At 46.3% G+C, this 18,830-nt stretch overlaps 1 protein-coding gene across 1 annotated transcript in view; it reads right to left on the bottom strand.

Moving 5' to 3' along the window:
- The window catches only part of LOC144826867 (phospholipase A2 inhibitor and Ly6/PLAUR domain-containing protein-like), a 56,814-nt gene that overhangs the window by 19,354 nt on the left and 18,630 nt on the right, over positions 1-18,830 (bottom strand). Inside the window, exon 2 of the mRNA XM_078685328.1 lies at positions 9,648-9,803. Within this exon, the coding sequence (XP_078541454.1) occupies positions 9,648-9,803 (156 nt within the window). The remainder of the gene's footprint in view (positions 1-9,647; positions 9,804-18,830) is intronic.

The following is an 18,830-nucleotide window of genomic DNA, read 5'->3' on the forward strand; positions in this document are numbered from 1 at the left end:
AGCCTTCCCCTGGCCCCAGCAGCAGTATGCCCCTAGTAGATTCTAGTCAGGAAAACAAGAACCTTTTAGAAGAGGTCACAGCCTCTTTTTATACAGAGAAATCCTTTGTTGTCAAAGGAGCAGGCAAGGGGCGAACCAGATGCAACTGGTTCCTGAGCACTTTGTTTTGCTCAGCCCCTCTGCCTATTCACAGGATGGGTCAGGGACATCAGACACACCACAGGGGGTGGAGCCAGCATTGTGAGGGGAAAGCCCAGCCCTATTTAGGTCCCAGGTGCACTCCTCCCTCACATCACTCATACAGGTCTCCCATCCACCACCGGGGCACACCCATCCTGACTCCTGGAGCCAGGCTCACCAGCCAGCTCCAGCCAATCACAAGCCAGCACATTCACTGCACAGGCACACCAACTTCTAGAAGTGGCACTTCCACACTAGACACAATAACGCCGCACACATCATCACACAGCATTTAATCACACGAGTCCGCACATACCAAACTCACACCTGCACTCCCCACGCATCAGGAACTACCAGCGACACATACATTCCCCATGCATTCCTATGGGAGGGCAGGCCAATCTCTCACACACACTCAGAGAGCGCACGCACTTTACACTGCGCCACAATGTCAAAGTGCGCAAAGACCAGAAATCACCATAATTATCTAATAATACCAGGCAAAAAGTTCAGGGGTGAACCTGCCAGAAGGGCCAAGTCCAACACAACCCCCTTCCAGCGAAAACGCAGGACAGCCCAATCACCATTGTGATGGACTTCCCTGCTTTGGGCGATAGAACATGGACACGGGCCCGCGCTGCAGGGACACCCTCCGGTTCTACGCGACGTTGTTCCACAAAAACCAGCACATACATAAGAAGATTTAGGCCCAACCAGGCTACCCCACTGGTATTCCTTAGTTATCCACGGCTAGGACCAGGCCCTAGGCTACCCAGATACCACTGGTCCTTGCCAATCAAGAGGGGGGAGTGGTAACTCCTGGCATACAGTAGCCATTCTCCACCCTCCTCAATGTAGTTCCAAACTTCCACTGATCCTTCAACCTAGGGTCCGCACCCTCAGGCTGACCAGAGGTCACGGGCAAGAATGCCCCACCCTACCTCTACTTCTGGGATTGCGCACTCTCCCAGGTGAAGCACCCTCCAGAACACAACTCTCCGACCAGTTCGGGACCTTACTCCCTAAGCAGCAGTGACCGTGGTCAGATCAGCACAAGGACGGTGTAGCAAGGCGTTGCACTTTGCGGGTTGCCAACTGTGGTTCGCGGACAGCGTTGAGACGGGGTTGGCGACCGGGATAGGCTGCGCGGCTCGAGGCAGACGCGGCTCAGTGTGGTGCCTACAGGACACAAGGGTGGTCATGACGAATAGGTCACAGCTCCTTTAACTGGTCTACCACCTGGGATCCAAATTCACTGGATGCACAAGGGTCAGACGTCTTCTGACCCCCTTCCAGAGTTCTGCACCCTCCCAACTGGAGTGGTACCCCTAGAAGACAAACCGGCCAGGACACTGGCTACAGTCGCCCTGCTGTCCATGACAGGTAAACACCTGAACCTGGCTCCCCAACCGAGGGACGTACCCTTTGGTTAGATGCCTGGCGCACCAGGACTTCTACAAGTTGAAAACAAAAATCTAAGACTTTCTCCTCTCCTTCAGCAGCAAGGCAACCACTGCAGGCCAATCCCCAAGGTCAGGGACAGTACTCCTCCATAAATCTTACCCGGTTTCTTCTCTTCAGGCAGAAGTTCCTTCTTGTAACTTCAGGACACTACTTACAGTTGCCCTTACGTCCAGATCCGGAAACACCAGCTACTGGCTCCCCAACCGAGGGACGTACCCTTTGGTCAGATGCCTGGCGCACCAGGACTTCCTTGAGGGTGACACATAACTAATGTTTCGTGTACAAGTCTGCCTGTCACTCAGGACAGAAGTGGCATCACCATGGTCACTGCCTGGCGACACAGCCCTTCTGGCTGGCCCCTGACCCACTGGTTCGTCCACTGGGGGTTCTCCCCCTCGCACCCCTCCATCTGGACGTCTGCACACTCCCAACTGGAGCGGTACTGCCAGACCCCAGAACTACTGAAACCCTGTTTACAGATGTTCCACGTTCTTCAGACTCTCTGGGAGATCCTCCTCAAATGACCTATTGGTACAGCCTAGGCCCCCGACCTGATGTTCCCTTCAGAAACAATCCAGGCCTTGAGACTGAGTTTCGGGCACCTGGAGACACGCAGACCCACCCACTCCTCCTCCTCTGAGACAGGATGTGAGCCCCTACAACGAGACCTAGCTGGGCTACACTGAACCTCTTCCACCACACTGGGCAGGAAGACACCTCAGCCACTCCTTTTGGAATCACTCCATGCCCTATGTATCTCTCCTCCCAGAACCTTACTAACTCCAACAGACTGTATCTAAACAGACCACAGAAATCAAAAGCAGGCTCCACTCCTGCAGATGTTCTTGGGAAAAGTTTAACACAAGGAACTTAAGTGTCTGAGCTAAAACAGTAGTGCACAATTCACAACGTATTCAGCAAGCTCCCCATCCAGAGAACTCACACCATTCATCCACACACACACCCCCAGACTGGAAAAGCAGTTTCTACCACCCCTGATTTCTCAACCTGACCACACGTGACACAGGTACCATCACTGCGGGAACGGGATGGGGAACACATGCACTGGACACATTTTCGCTGCAACCACTGGATCCCACCCTTACTGGTGAACCCAGAAAACAAACTGCACTTAGGGGATGATCTAACCCCCCATCCCCCCAGAGCGAGGGACACCTAACTCACAGTGCACTAGAAACACATTTCCAAAGAAATGTCATTTTTAGAACAAACTTAAAAAACAATAATCCCCTTCAAGGAACTCCACACAAGGTTATATAAAAATAGCCTTTGTATTATACCAAACACATTAGATAGGAAACACACACTTTACAATGTGCCATATGCACGGGCGGAATTTACAGGGGATTATATACATGGGACAGGGCCACATGGACCACTGTCAGGAATAGGCACTTTTAGAACTAGCACTTGGTAGAACATAGGATACTTGTAGGAATAGCGCTTAGAACATAGAACAATAATCATCCAGTAACCACTGATAACAGGTAAGTACCACCTACGCAGCCATAACCACCTTAGGACAATATCACGCAGGAACCATTAACTCACTAGTATAACCTATACTAGGAAAAACAACCACCTAAGCATAAAAATACATTCAGGGGTATAGGCCAGAAACTTCACACATGATGCATAAAAACACATTCAGAGGTGTCAGAACACGGGATGCGCAAAACATACTACACACAGTACATTTCCTAACACCCAAAGCGTTAGCGCATAAATCATAATATCACATAAAGCACATTTAGCGCAGAAATCGCATGTGCCACATAACTCACATCAAAGTCCAGGTTGCGCCACTGCGCCAAAACATAAACATAGCAGCTGCCCACTACTTGCTCGGCAGCTGGGGACAATATCAAGGGGCCTAAACGCTGCAACTGGCACTAAGTGCTGCGCAGCTGGGGAAGGCCAAGTAGGGATGAAGGAGTGCGACTCACTCCTAAGTACAAAGTACAAGTCCCTTAAGAAGCAAAACCTAAACGGTGCAGCTGCCCACTACTTGCTGGGCAGCTGAGGACAAAACTGCTACAGGGGGGGCTCTCGCTAGCCCTCAGTAGCATTGCGCCCAAAATGTTGGAGAAACACGGGGCTCAGTAATTAACTAATGTGCCAACAGTGGGAGTCCTCTGGACTCTAAAATTAACCATGTGTCTTGGAGCACTCTGGCTCCTAAAATACTGATGCCCAATATCGGGAGCAAAGACTGGCCCCCAAATACTTCCAAGCACACTAGCGCTTTAGATAACTATGCACCAGGAAGAAGGAGAACTTGCCCCCAACCGTTGGAGCCACACGATGGCTCTGGAAATAACTGGGCCAGGGCAGAGACACACACCGGCTCTTTACACAACATAATGCCTTCAATGTATGAGCGGCCCCCTATCAGGCGGGGGACGCTCAGGAACTAGCCGGGCAGCTCACTCACCGGCTCAATGGTCAGGAGGGGGACTCCTCCGATCTCCTCCTAGTTGGGGCCGGTACTCCGCACACCAGGCGGCGGGGGCAGATCTGTGGCCTGCGTGGTGGGGGTAGGCACCAGCAATGTGCCTCGAGCCCCCTCCGCCTTCCTCAGCCTTCGTTGGTGCCTGCGGGGCTCTGGAGGTTCGCGGGTCTCCTTAGACGACTGCAACACTAAGCGGACCAGCACCACTCCTGAGGAGTCCGCGAGGCTCCAGACGACTTTCTCCACTGCCGGGTTGAGCGCGGGACTTCCATCGTGGAACCAGAAGTCCCGGCCGCCGCCAGGCACAACGCTGCCTGACTTCCACTTCGGCCGCTCGGGGCCACGGTGGAGAAACGATCATTCTGGGCACCATGAGGGGTAGGCTCCCTCCAAATCGGGCTATAAAGCAGGGGCGGCACCTGCTAGTTAAAATATATGAACAGCGGCCATAATGCAGGGTGGGCACCTGCAAAGCCTTGGTGATCTCAGGGGAATCCCTACGCCGGGGATTCCTTCTGGGAAGTACAGCGCTTTGGAGGTCATTTAAAATAAAGCACTTGCAAAGCGCCAAGACCAGCAAAAGGTCCTCAGAGATAAAGAAGGGATCCTGGGGCAAGGCAGAAGGGTCCCAAGGCAAATAAAGTCTCCAAGGCATCCAGGGGCTGGGCAGGGCCCATGGAGGCAAGCCTTCCCCTGGGCCCCAGCAGCAGCACGCCCCTATTAGATTCTAGTCAGGAAAACAAGAACCTTTTACAAGAGGTCACAGCCTCTTTTTATACAGAGGAATCCTTTGTTGTCAAAGGAGCAGGCAAGGGGCGAACCAGATGCAACTGGTTCATGAGCACTTTGTTTTGCTCAGCCCCTCTGCCTATTCACAGGATGGGTCAGGGACATCAGACACGCCACAGGGGGTGGAGCCAGCATTGTGAGGGGAAAGCCCAGCCCTATTCAGGTCCCAGGTGCACTCCTCCCTCACATCACTCATGCAGATCTCCCATTCACCAACGGGGCAGACCCTTCCTTACTCCTGGAGCCAGGCTCAGCAGCCAGCTCCAGCCAATCACAAGCCAGCACATTCACTGCACAGGCACACCAACGTCTAGAAGTGGCACTTCCACACTAGACACAATAACGCTGCACACATCATCACGCAGCATTTAATCAGTCGAGTCCACACATACCAAACTCGCACCTGTACTCCCCACGCATCAGGAACTACCAGGGACACATACATTACCCATGCATTCCTATGGGAGGGCAGGCCAATCTCACACACTCACTCAGAAAGCGCAAGCACTTTGCACTGCACCACAGTGTCAAAGTGCTCAAAGACCAGAAATCACCATAATTATCTAATAATACCAGGTAAGAAGTTCAGGGGTGAACCTGTCAGAAGGGCCAAGTCCAACAATACCCTGAACAGCCTTTCCGTTACGGATGTTTTAATCACAGACTGCACGTACCCTGAACAGCCTTTCTGTTACAGATGTTTTAGTCACAGACTGCACATACCCTGAACAGCCTTTCTGTTACAGATGTTTTAGTTACAGACTGAACATACCCTGAACAGCTTTTCTGTGACAGATCTTGTAGTCACAGATTGCACATACCCTGAACAGCCTTTCTGTTACAGATGTTTTAGTCACAGACTGCACATACCCTGAACAGCCTTTCTGTTACAGATGTTTTTGTTACAGACTGAACATACCCTGAACAGCTTTTCTGTTACAGATGTTTCAGTCACAGACTGCACATACCCTGAACAGCCCTTCTGTTACAGATGTTGTAGTCACATACTGCACATACCCTGAACAGCCTTTCTGTTACAGATGTTTTAGTCACAGACTGTAAATACCCTGACAGCCTTTCTGTTACAGATGTTTTAGTCTGAGGACTGCACATACCCTAAACAGCCTTTCTGTTACAGATGTTTTAATCACAGACTGCAAGTACCCTGAACAGCCTTTCTGTTACAGATGTTTTAGTCACAGACTGCACATACCCCGAACATCCCTTCTTTTTCAGATGTTGTAGTGACAGACTGCATGTACAATAAACAGCCATTCTGTTACAGATCTTGTAGTCACAGACTGCACATACCCTGAACAGCCCTTCCGTTACAGATGTTGTAGTCACAGACTGCACATACCCTGAACAGCCCTTCCATTACAAATGTTTTAGTCACAGACTGCCGTACCCTGAACAGCCTTTCTGTTATAGATATTTTAGTCACAGACTGCACATACCCTAAACAGCCTTTCTGTTACAGATGTTTTAGTCGCAGACTGCACATACCCTGAACATCCTTTCTGTTACAGATGTTTTAGGCACAGACTGCACATACCCTGAACAGCCTTTCTGTTACAGATGTTTTAGTCAGAGACTGCACATACCCTGAACAGCCTTTCTGTTACAGATGTTTTAGTCACAGACTGCACATACCCTGAACAGCCCTTCTGTTACAGATGTTGTAGTCACATACTGCACATACCCTGAACAACCTTTCTGTTACAGATGTTTTAGTCACAGACTGTAAATACCCTGACAGCCTTTCTGTTACAGATGTTTTAGTCTGAGGACTGCACATACCCTGAACAGCCTTTCTGTTACAGATGTTTTATTCACAGACTGCAAGTACCCTGAACAGCCTTTCTGTTACAGATGTTTTAGTCAAAGACTGCACATACCCTGAACATCCCTTCTTTTTCAGATGTTGTAGTGACAGACTGCATGTACAATAAACAGCCATTCTGTTACAGATCTTGTAGTCACAGACTGCACATACCCTGAAGAGCCCTTCCGTTACAGATGTTGTAGTCACAGACTGCACATACCCTGAACAGCCCTTCCATTAAAGATGTTTTAGTCACAGACTGCCGTACCCTGAACAGCCTTTCTGTTATAGATCTTTTAGTCACAGACTGCACATACCCTAAACAGCCTTTCTGTTACAGATGTTTTAGTCGCAGACTGCACATACCCTGAGCATCCTTTCTGTTACAGATGTTTTAGGCACAGACTGCACATACCCTGAACAGCCTTTCTGTTACAGATCTTGCAGTCTCAAACTCCACGTACCCTGAATATCCCTTCTGTGACAGATCTGGTAGTCACATACTGCACATAGCCTGAACAGCCTTTCTGTTACAGATGTTTAGTCACAGACTGCACATTCCCTGAACAGCCCTTCTGTTACAGATGTTGTAGTCACAGACTGCACATACCCTGAACAGCATTTCTGTTACAGATGTTTTAGTCACAGACTGCACATACCCTGAACAGCATTTCTGTTACAGATGTTTTAGTCACAGACTGCACATACCCTGAACAGCCTTTTGTTGTATTCCCTTTACTTATATTGTATCCTATCTCTTTAAGATGTACATTCTATGTTAACTTATGTCATAGAGTGCTTTGAACTATCTGTATTCTAGCTTGTCAGTTAGCTCCCTGGCTTTCTGATGGGAACACCAGTTCTTCTCTGTAGCATTAAATAAATACTATTTCAAAACTCTTATATTAGTGTCCACCCTTCTACATGGATTATTACAAATGGCGACGAGGATGGGATACAATATAAGTAAAGGGAATACAACATATCCTCTCCCTTTCCCATGAAGGATATGTGTACAGGGGCAGTGAGCAAGAGTTGGTGGAATAGTTGTATGAGTAACGATATGGTACTGGGTGAAGTAAAAGAAATGATTGTCAGGGGTTCGAGGAGAGAGAGTTGTGTATCTCCTGCTCTTCGTCCATATCTAAAAGTTTTGGAACATTTGTCAATATTAGACAAGGACGGCTTTATCATTTTAAAAGAAGACAAGTTCATCCCTCCGCAAGAGGTGAGGTTCACTCTATTCAAAATCGCTCATGAAGGTCATCTGGGGCAATCTCTTACTAAGAGGAGAGTGCGAGAACATTTCTGGTGGCCAAGTATGGATCGGGAAATCTCAGAGTGGGTTGAGAGATGTACGGATTGTTTGGAGTGTGAGAAGAGGCTTAAGGTTGGTGTTCAAGGAGAATGTGGAACAATTGAAGACCCTGGAGTGCCGTGGCACACTATATGCCTAGATTTCATAGGTCCCTTCTACCAACTGGGGCATGATATGAGGTTTGGTTTGGTAGTTGTGGACGTCTCGTCGAAATGGTTAGTAGTCAGATTTATGAAGGAGATCACTACCAGATTTACAATTGAAATGTTAAAAGACATTTTCAGGGAGGAAGGATTTCCTGTAAAGATCATCACTGATAATGGGACGCAATTAACCTCAGCAGAGATGGTCAGTTTCTTAGAGAAATGTGGGATTGTGCATTCAAGAACGTCGTTGTACAACCCACAGGGTAATGGCATGGTTGAGAGGGCGAACCGTATGGTTAAGGGAGCTATCCAGATGGCCCTGTCTTCTAGAGAGAATGTGAAAGAGTTGGTTAATGATTTAGTTTGGGCCTATAGAACCACTGAGAATGGTGTGACTGGGAAGATTCCTTTCCGTGTAATGAGAGGACGTTCAGCTGGCACCAAACTTGTTGCAGCATGGATGAAAGAATGTTTGAGTTCTGGTGCCTTGGAGAAGAAAGAAGACGATGGGGAAGCGATAAGTAAGAGTAGTTTTGCGGTGAATGATTGGGTGAAAGTGAAACCAGGACGTGTTAGCGGTGGGTTGACTAAGTTCAGGGGTCCGTTTAAAGTCAAAGCAGTACATAAGAGGTTTGTGACCCTGTTTAATGGGGAGCATTGGAATTTGAGGCGAGTAGCCCTGTACAAGAAAGCGGCAGGAGATGCGTTTTGTCCTCAATCTAACCGCAAGGTAGACTCAAGAGAGGGTGGTGGAAATGGATTTGGAGCAGGTAGGGACCAGAGGGAAAGGAGACCTCCGAGATACTTACACATACCCTGAACAGCCTTTCTATTACAGATGTTTTAGTCACAGACTGCACATACCCTGAACATCCCTTCTGTGACAAATCTTGTAGTCACAGATTGCACATACCCTGAACAGCCTTTCTGTTACAGATGTTTTAGTCACAGAGTGCACACACCCCGAACAGCTTTTCTGTTACAGATGTTTTAGTACCAGACTGCACATACCCTGAACAGCCTTTCTGTTACAGATGTTTTAGTCACAGACTGTACATACCCTGAACATCCTTTCTGTTACAGATGTTTTAGTCACAGACTGCACATACCCTGAACTGCCTTTCTGTTACAGATGTTTTAATCACAGACTACACATACCCAGAACAGCCTTTCAGTTACAGATATTTTTGTCACAGACTTCACATACCCTGAACAGCCCTTCCGTTACAGATGTTGTAGTCACAGACTGCACATACCCTGAACAGCCCTTCTGTTACAGATGTTGTAATCACATACTGCACATACCCTGAACAGCCTTTCTGTTACAAATGTTTTAATCACAGACTGCACATACCCTGAACAGCCCTTCCGTTACAGATGTTTTAGTTACAGACTGCACATACCCTGAACATCCCTTCCGTTACAGATGTTGTAGTCACAGACTGTACGTACCCTTCACATCCCCGCTGTTGCAGAAATCAGAGTCACAGCACGCTCTGCTTGTCCATAGAGAGAACGCTGGAGCATTGGAGGAGAACTCTCTACCACAGGCTGCTTTATGGGAAGGATCCAGACAATATTTGAATGCAGTTAGAATAACATGGGTCCCTTTTGGAAAACTGAATATTTTGGTTTAACAAAAACGGATCTGAGCATAAGTTCCAGCAAGGACATGGTCGTCTTGAAGGAGTCCTGTAAAATAGGTACAGCCACTACTTGTGCTTCACTAATGTGGCCGAGCAGGATTTGGCATGTTAAATTATTATGTTTTTTAAAGTTACATGTATCTTTCTCATCACATAACAATTTTAATTAGACAATATATTTTTCTGAACATTTTCTGAAACAGGTGTAAGTCTTCCCTCCTCCCACAATGCTGCTCACTCCATGGCATTCTACCACTGAGTTTTACGTCATGCTCCTTTTATATTCATTTCCATAATTCTATCCTTCCTGAGCTTGTTTTTGTCCATAGATTCTTTGCCAATTATGACTTTTAAATCAGGCAAGAAAGAGATCTGGGTGGAGGACTTAGGAATTTAGACCAGACAGCACATAGCCAATCAGAAGTTCATTCCCTGTGGACACAAGGGAGGGGCATTCTGGAGGTCAGACAGGAAGCTTGCAGGCACCTTCATAAATGGCCACAATGTTGCCAATGTGGAGTTCTGGACTTTTTGGTTCCGTCCAGAGGTGTCAGGGAAAACACCCGAAGACCCCGGAGTTCAACCTGTCTCGGTGCACAAACAAACAGAAACACGGGCTTCTCGATGGTGGCGTCAAAGACCAAAGGTTTATTACTGCAGGGACACAGAAGTCACAGAAACTGCACACGGGCAGTGTCTAGGAGCCTGTTCAATTTGCACAAAGAGGGTTGTTCCTTATATACTAAATATTCTGCTCGGGGCAAATTCTTTACATGTTACCACAGTTCTAAACATTCGTGTCTTAAACAATAAATATTTGGCGTTGCACAGGAATCGTCAACAGTATCTGATGTCAAAACATTACGAATGAGGGGTTCCCACTAGTCCATCATAATCCCATGTCAATTCTTCATTCAAGACCCGTACCGCCTCATCGTAAATTTCGTTACCTCCCCCTAATAAAGGCCCAGAAGGAAAGGAGCAGAGCCAGGTGTGGAAGATAGAAAGACAGGATAAGAGATGTTTGTGGGTCGTAAATGGGCACGGTTACCAGCTTCGGCCGCCTAATCATGATCAGGCCAACGAACACAAGAACCAGTATAGCAGGACTGGCCTCAGGCTGGGGAGGCAGTTCTTGCCGAGTCATGCTGCTACAGCGTTGCTGGCCTAAGGTGCACGTGTCACTCGCAAGGTGAATCGCCGGCTAAAGCCTACGTGTCATTTAATGAAGAGAGATCATTGCGTGTCCATTGACTATGTGAGGGCAAGGAATACAAAATGGCTTCCGTGTTCTAAGATGGATGCCATGGGTAGAACAGAAATGTGTTTGTAACTGGAGTGCTCTTGCTCGTAGCATAGCGAAAACACCAGGATATACTAAATGGATCATTTGCGGTTCACTGATACCAAAATTATGTATTTACGACAATGTTTACAAACACGAGTAAAATCGTCACGGAACCTCAGACCCTCCTTTTGCCCTTACATAGGCAATTACTCAGTCTATATCAGAGTCAGAGTCTAATTCTATGCTCATTAGGTCAGTGACATGTTGTTGTATCATCATCCTGTCTCGTGCCTTTTCTCCTAATGCAGGTGGTTTTCTGAGACAGGTTGCAGCACAGAGACTACACAGAGCGGGACCACATTGGATAATAAGACAGCACGAAAACAGAAATACTAGGATGACACCAATGACCATCAGAACCTTCCATCCCCACGCTGATACCAGAGTCCAAAACCACTCCATGAAGGACCAGTTTCCCTTATCTACGTGTATAGAGTCGGAAATCTTGTGTAGCTTAGAGATCACTTCATAGACTGTTGGAGCATTATTTGGAATAAAGACACAGCAGCTCGATTGGATCATTCTGCATACCCCACCTCGATCTGCAAGTATTACGTCTAGAACCATTCGGTTCTGCAACGTCATGAGACGATCCGCCTGAAGCTCAGCTGTTAAGTTACTAAGGGCACCAGCAGTTTCTGTAATAGTAGATTCAACTACCCGTGTTAGTTGACGTAGATTTCTACTATTGGCCATAGGCCCCCAAAACGGAAGGAAACCTTTGAAAAAGTCTCCAGCTTCTTGACCAGCGGTATCTTCCTTGCTGAAGACACCTCTTGCTATTCTGGTCTTGTGATAATCTGAAGAAGCAGTGTATGTCGGAGGTAACAATCGAGCAATATAACATGAACCTGAAAAGTCAGCAGGCAGCCATGTATATGCTCTGTCCTGACAGATGAAGTAGGTACCCCTAGCAGTCAGAAAGGCAGGGGAGGAGTTAGACGGAAATACGTAAGTCTCAACGCACTCACTCCTCCCTAGCTGAGCTCTCGGATTTCTCCCATTTCCTTGCAAACAGACCTGACCTCGGTGAGGCACGACCCAAACTGAAGTGGAGCTTTTACGCTTGCTTTCTCCCAAACTAAGGCGATACTCTGTAGAGTTCCAACTCAAATACACCCGTAATTCATCTCTAGGGTAAGATGGAGTATTATTGACGTCTTTAATCATGTCAATGATTCCCTGGACTAAAGCTTTGTTGGCTGAGTTGTATTTAGTGGACCGTGGTGGACGCGGAGGATAGGTCTCAAGGGCGTATGAAAAAATGGTCTGAAAGGCCTGAAATGATCCATTGTAGCTAAAAGGCAAGACTAGATAGGGAATGCCTTTATCCATAGTGTGAGGTATCAAGCCACACACCCAGCAGTCTGTAGTATTAACTACCAGTTGGTGTTGATGCAAGAGCTGTACAAATGTATTGTTAATAAATTCTGAGCGTCGAGCTTGTTCGTGTTCAGGAAATGAGTGAAAAGAATGCATAGAAGAAACCGTAGAAGTAGTAGGATCAAGGGAAGGTACTGTAGTTACTGGCATAAAAATCAAATGTACACCAAAGACGATTCCACCCACCAACGTTATCAAAACAATTAAAAATGTAACTGCACATTGCATTAGAAAGCATTTGCTGTGAAGTATTCTGTACAGTCTATTTCTACGAACATAAATTACATTTTCTCGTTGCAGCTCAGGAAGCTCCATCTTCTACGACCGTTCGCGACCACTGATGATGTGTACGTAGATGAAAATGCCTCTATCAGCCCTGGGAGTTCCCAGAACTAACAGAAAGATCGACCTTGTGTCTGACCCCCGCAGATTCAACTAGGCACACAGCCACGACCCTACGGCTACCCAGACGGCAAGGCAATTTTAAAACAAAAAGAAACAATACAAAGTATTAGCAAACTTCCTGGCTGGAGGCAATGTATAGAAAATTCAAATCTGAAAATAGGCAGTTTCCTGCTTTATTTGTCCATATTGCGAGGTCGCAAGTTGTATCTCAGTTTTGCAGGAGCTGTCTGATCTGGAAACAATGTATTTTCAACTGACGTTGCAATGTTCACGTTCGCAGATGGCAAATGTTCAGCGTTCAAAAGAGCAGTTTCAGGAGGAGAGTCAGAATTTGGTGAATCCGTGATCAGTTCTGCATCGCTGAAAGGTATGAACCTGGGGACTTGTTCCGTTTCAGAGGCACCGATTCCTTTCTTTACCCAGTTGTCGTAAGGAAGTGGCAGAGGCACACGTTTGACATGTGTCGTATGGATCCAGTTTTTCCTTCCGGCCACACGAATAGCAGTTCTCGTTGCTAGTAGGACTTGGAAAGGGCCAATGAATCTGGGCTGAAGATTTTTCGTTCTTGCAAAATTTCTAATGACCACCTGATCACCTGGTTTCAGCTGATGGCCTGGACTCTCCGGTGGCTTTGGCAATGCATCGAAAACCTGTTGGTGAATAAGACTCAATTTAGCAGTCAAGTCGAAAAGGTAATCAATTAACATTGGGTATTCCAGCTGCTTGAATTCTTTTGGTCTAGGTACCCCCCAAACATTTGCAGGACGACCAAAAACTATTTCATAAGGACTAAGCCCTACTCTAGAATGTACAGTTGCTCTTGTTGATAGCAAAGCCAAAGGCAATGCGTCTGGCCAGGACAAACCCGTGGATGCTTGTATCTTAGCAAGTTTCAGTTTAAGGGTGCCATTGTAACCCTCGACTAAACCCGCGGACTGGGGATGGTTCGCACTATGAAACTTCTGTCTAATCCCTAGGCCGGCACACACACTCTGCATAACTTTCCCTACGAACTCACTTCCGTTATCTGACCATACAATCCGTGGCATTCCGTATCTGGGGAAGTATTCTTTAAGAAGAATTTTGGCAGTGGATAAGGCAGTATTGTCCTTTAGCGGGTATGCTTCGATCCATCTGGAGAAAGCACAAACTACCACTAGGACGTATTTCAGGTTATTACAACGATCCATGTGAATGAAGTCTAGCTGGATCACTTCAAAGGGGCAGGAAGGAGGAGCGAAGTGACCTGCAGGTGTGGGGATTCCCTTGCCAGGATTATGCATCAAGCATACCATACAATTTCTCACCACTCTCTCTGCACACTTACTAATCCCATCATTCTTCCAGACCGGAGCCAACATCTTACAAATCCCTTTTGAACTGATGTGAGCTGTTCCATGTGCCATCGTTACTACTGCAAGCACATACGCGTCAGGCAACATCCAACGCTGTTGTTCCGACAAGTCAATCCAACACCCACTCGAGTCCAATTTACCCGTGCTCTCTCTCCATGCGGGTTTTTCCTCCTCAGTCGCCTCTTTCTGAATTTCCTTCACGCTTTCCACTGTGTCTTCACACATTCCAGACTCAGAAATCCATCTTGCAGACGTTGAAACATACATTCTACTCATCATGTTTCTAGCTGTCTGTTTTGCAGTCTCATCAGCAAAAGCATTCCCACGACCAACATCATCCGTGATTGCTTTATGAGCACTGCATTTCACAATCGCAACTTCAGTCGGCAAGGTTAGAGATTCCAACAAGTCATTAACTAGCTGACCATGTTGAATCTTAGTCCCATGGGACGTAATGAAACCTCTCTCTTTCCACAAACGGCCAAAACTATGGGCCACGCCGAACGCGTACTGACTATCTGTGAACACATTCACTCTCTTTCCCTTAGCTAAAACGCACGCTCTTGTTAGCGCGATCAATTCTGCAGCCTGGGCAGAATTCTGACTCACTCTTGCAGTCTCCACAATCGTACTCAAGGTCGTTACTGCATAAGCAGCAGTCACATCACCATTCTCCAATTTGAAGCAAGACCCATCAACATACAGCGTGCCATCTGGATCTGACAACGGAGTGTTTTTTAGATCAATTCGTCCTTTTGTTTCTTCCTCAGTTTTGAAATAACAGTCGTGTGGTTCGGAATCACTCGACTCTTGGCTAGTCGGCAACAATGTTGCTGGATTCAATACATTGCATCTTTTGATCTGAATATGACTAGCTAACAGTGTCAGTTCATAACCTGATAATCTAGCACTGGTAAGGTGTTGCGTCTTGGTTCGGTTCATGAGTGTATCCACCGCATGAGGAACCATAACCACTAGCATATTGTTCATTACTAAACCAGCAGATTGTCGAATGGAAGCTGCAGCTGCGGCTGTAGCTCTCAAGCAACTAGGCAACGCTCTAGCTACTGGATCTAATGTTGATGAAAAATACGCACAAGGGCGTTGTTTATCACCAAATTTCTGCGTCAAAACACTCAATGCACAACCTTCTCTCTCGTGGACATAGAGCGTGAATGGCTTACTGTAGTTGGGTGTACCCAATACAGGTGCTGAACACAGTGTATTTCGTAACTCAGAAAAACTCTGCTGACATTCTGCAGACCATGGTACCGGACTCGGAACATTTTTCCCAGTCAAGGCTACCAGTGGTTTTGCTAAAAGAGAAAAATTTGGGATCCATTGCCTACAATAAGAGGTAATACCTAAAAAGGCACGTACTTCTCTCTGCGTGCTAGGAACATTCATCTGTGTAATTGCTTTTATTCTCTCTGGGGTCAACTTCCTTCCCTCCTTTGACAAGAGATGACCTAGGTAGGTCACTTCTTGGCAGCAGTATTGCATTTTTGAAGGTGACACCTTGTGATTCAAATCTGACAAGTGATGCAATAAAGAAATCGTAGCTGTTTTGCAAGTTTCCTTGTCATCAGCAGCCACTAGAAGATCATCGACATATTGTATTAAAGCATAACCAAGAGGAAGTACGAAGGAATCTAACTGGCTTGTTAATGCTTGACTGTAAATGGATGGGCTTTCACAATAGCCTTGTGGAGCGCGTTTAAACCTAAAGCTTCGTCCTCCTAGAGAGAAACCGAAGATATCTCTGCTTTCTTCGGCTATCGGAATGCTGAAAAAGGCATTTTTCAAGTCGACAACCGAAAACCATGCTGCTGTAGCAGGAATCAACGTTAACAATGCAGTAATGTCTGGAACCACAGGAAACTGTGGAATCACAATTTTATTAACCTCTCTGAGATCAATTACAAACCTATATATTGGAGGTTTTGTAGGGTCAGTTCGTTTCAAAATAGGCAGTACAGGACTATTACAGACATTACCTCTAGTTTCTTCTATAACGTCTTTCTCAATCAGATCATGCACTATCAGTAGGAGCGCACGCTCACCTTCACTAGAGATTCTGTATTGTGGAATTCGTGGAAGTTTGACATTTGCTTTCAAAGTTACTACATAGGGTGGAATTTCCAATAGACCTACATCATTAGGACCAGTCGCCCACAGAGTATCAGGGAGTGAACGCAGCTCTGGTGGGAGCGCATCCATCGACAAGTACATCGGAGAGATTATTCTTTTACCCAACGTAAGCTGTACTCCTTCTGGAGAACAGTACAATGTCGCGTGCAGGCGTTTTAACAAGTCTAAACCAAGCAGATTTTCGTTACAACCTGTCGTCAAAATCAGGGGTGCTTTCAATTGACAGGGTCCAACAGAAATCGACAAAGGACCAGAAACAGGGTTGTGAACAGGGGCGCCCGAAAAACCTACTGAAACGTTTGTTGAGCCAGACAAAGGTGCGCCAGGGAGTTTCGCATGTATGATAGAACTTTTTGCTGCACCAGTATCCAACAGAAACGGTTCGACTATACCTGATGTTGCTACTGCGACATAAGGCCCACTTTGATCTACTGGAACTGATACTACTCCCTCTCTTTGTCCATGGCTGTCCTAGTACTCACTTTGCTGACCTTCCTCACTAGCTTCATAATAGTCTTCAACATGATACTGTGGAGACCTATTCTGTTGGGCAGATTGTCCATTTCGCTGGTCGAAATAATTAGAAGGGCGATCACTCGTCTGCGGAGGCATAGCACCTCGTCCTCGACCTCTAGAGTTTTGCATAGAACTACCACGACCTCTCTGAGCTGCCGCAGCATTATTTTGTGCCCGAACTGGACACTCATTTTTGTAATGACCTTCCACTTTGCAATAAGCACATTGATTCCATTGGTATTGTGGCCTTTGAAAATTATAATCCGTTCTTTGATATGACCCTTGCGGCATATTAGTCTGATTCGTGCGAGGCGGATAAGCTTGCTGTAAAAGTACTTTAGTTTTTAAATCTTTCGTCTTTTTATCTGATTTTTCCTTCTCTTCTTTATCCCTATTTTCATAGTACTGGGCAGTCGCAAGTATTTGCGCAGTCGTAGAGACAGCCCACGCACTTTCAGAATTCTTTAATTTACCACTAAGTTCTGGCAACAGATTGTGCACAAATTTATCAACAAATAATCTTTGGCCTCCTTCTGTGCTCATATCCTGACCACTATGATCCACGAAAGTCTCCTCGAATCTTGTGAAAAAGTCTGAGACGCTTTCGTCTTTCTTCTGTTTGCACGCGGACAATTTGTCCCAGTTAACGCGCAATGCTGGCATCAAAGTTTTCATTAAATCGATTATTCTACCAGGCAAATTAGCAATTAGGGGTTCTGGTTTGGAACCACCTATTTGTTGACCATCCGCTGCAATTATAGCTGCCCAGTCACCACCTAGGGCAACTGGATGATTCTCTTTACGAATTTTAGCCCAAATTGGTTGTGGTACTACATTACCAAATAGCAGATCTATGTCAGCAAGATTCAATACACAAGCGTCAACCGTTTGAGCCAACTCTTTGTAGTACCCTGCAGGATTTTTACGCGGATCTGGCAAGGCCTGTTTCACTGCTAATACTTCAGCTCGCTTCCATGGAATATGTATCCATACTCTCTGGAATTGTGCCGGAGCGGCTGCAATACCAAGGTTTACATTAGCTTGCACAGCTTCACGCCAAATTGGTGGAACCTCTCTCATTGGGTATTGACGATTATGTTTTGTACTGCGTTTCTCTAACTCTCTCGGTGAACGAAGGGATGAGTCGGTCCTATAACTTAGAACCAGTTCCATCGCTTCTTTTATATTTTGACCGACTATCATACCTGCAGCAAACTCTTTCTGAACATTAATTAATTCTCCTAGATTTGATTCAGGGTCATCCTCTTCCAATTCCTCACGTAGAAGGAAACACATTTCATCGAACACATATCGTTGTGTCGGTTCATTCCATTGCACAAATGTATCTAATACATTTTGTACATTATATCTTCCAACCTTCGAAACCCATCTAAGAGCAGTGGAATCTAATATTCCTCTTTCTTCAGTACTGGGAAGCTGACTACGCCTCTGTACAGAGTCAGAGGTAGGAGTCTTAATCAGAGTTTTATAGAAGGGAGATAGAATATTAGAGACAGAATCAGTGATTCTCCGACGAACAGAAAGTGGAGTCATAATATTAGCAGAGGCAGTAAATAGAGTAGCAGTTGGAACAGATAGATTAGGAACAGTAGGAGTAGCAGGAAAAATAGCTTGTGAACTAGCAGGTGTGAGCGACACAGGCATAGGTAAAGAAGCCGGCAACCCTAGAAGAGGGGTTGTCGAAGGAACATTAATATTGACCACAGGAGGTACAGGAACTTGATTCAGGGGAGCGGGAACAGGGACACCGGGTTGTCCAGCAACCGGTAATTGAACATTCGGTATAGGTGGAGCCGTAGCACCCTGTGCA

This window comes from Lissotriton helveticus, chromosome 4_1 (genome assembly GCF_964261635.1).
Source record: "Lissotriton helveticus chromosome 4_1, aLisHel1.1, whole genome shotgun sequence".
In the NCBI taxonomy this organism is placed as follows: Eukaryota; Metazoa; Chordata; class Amphibia; order Caudata; family Salamandridae; genus Lissotriton; species Lissotriton helveticus.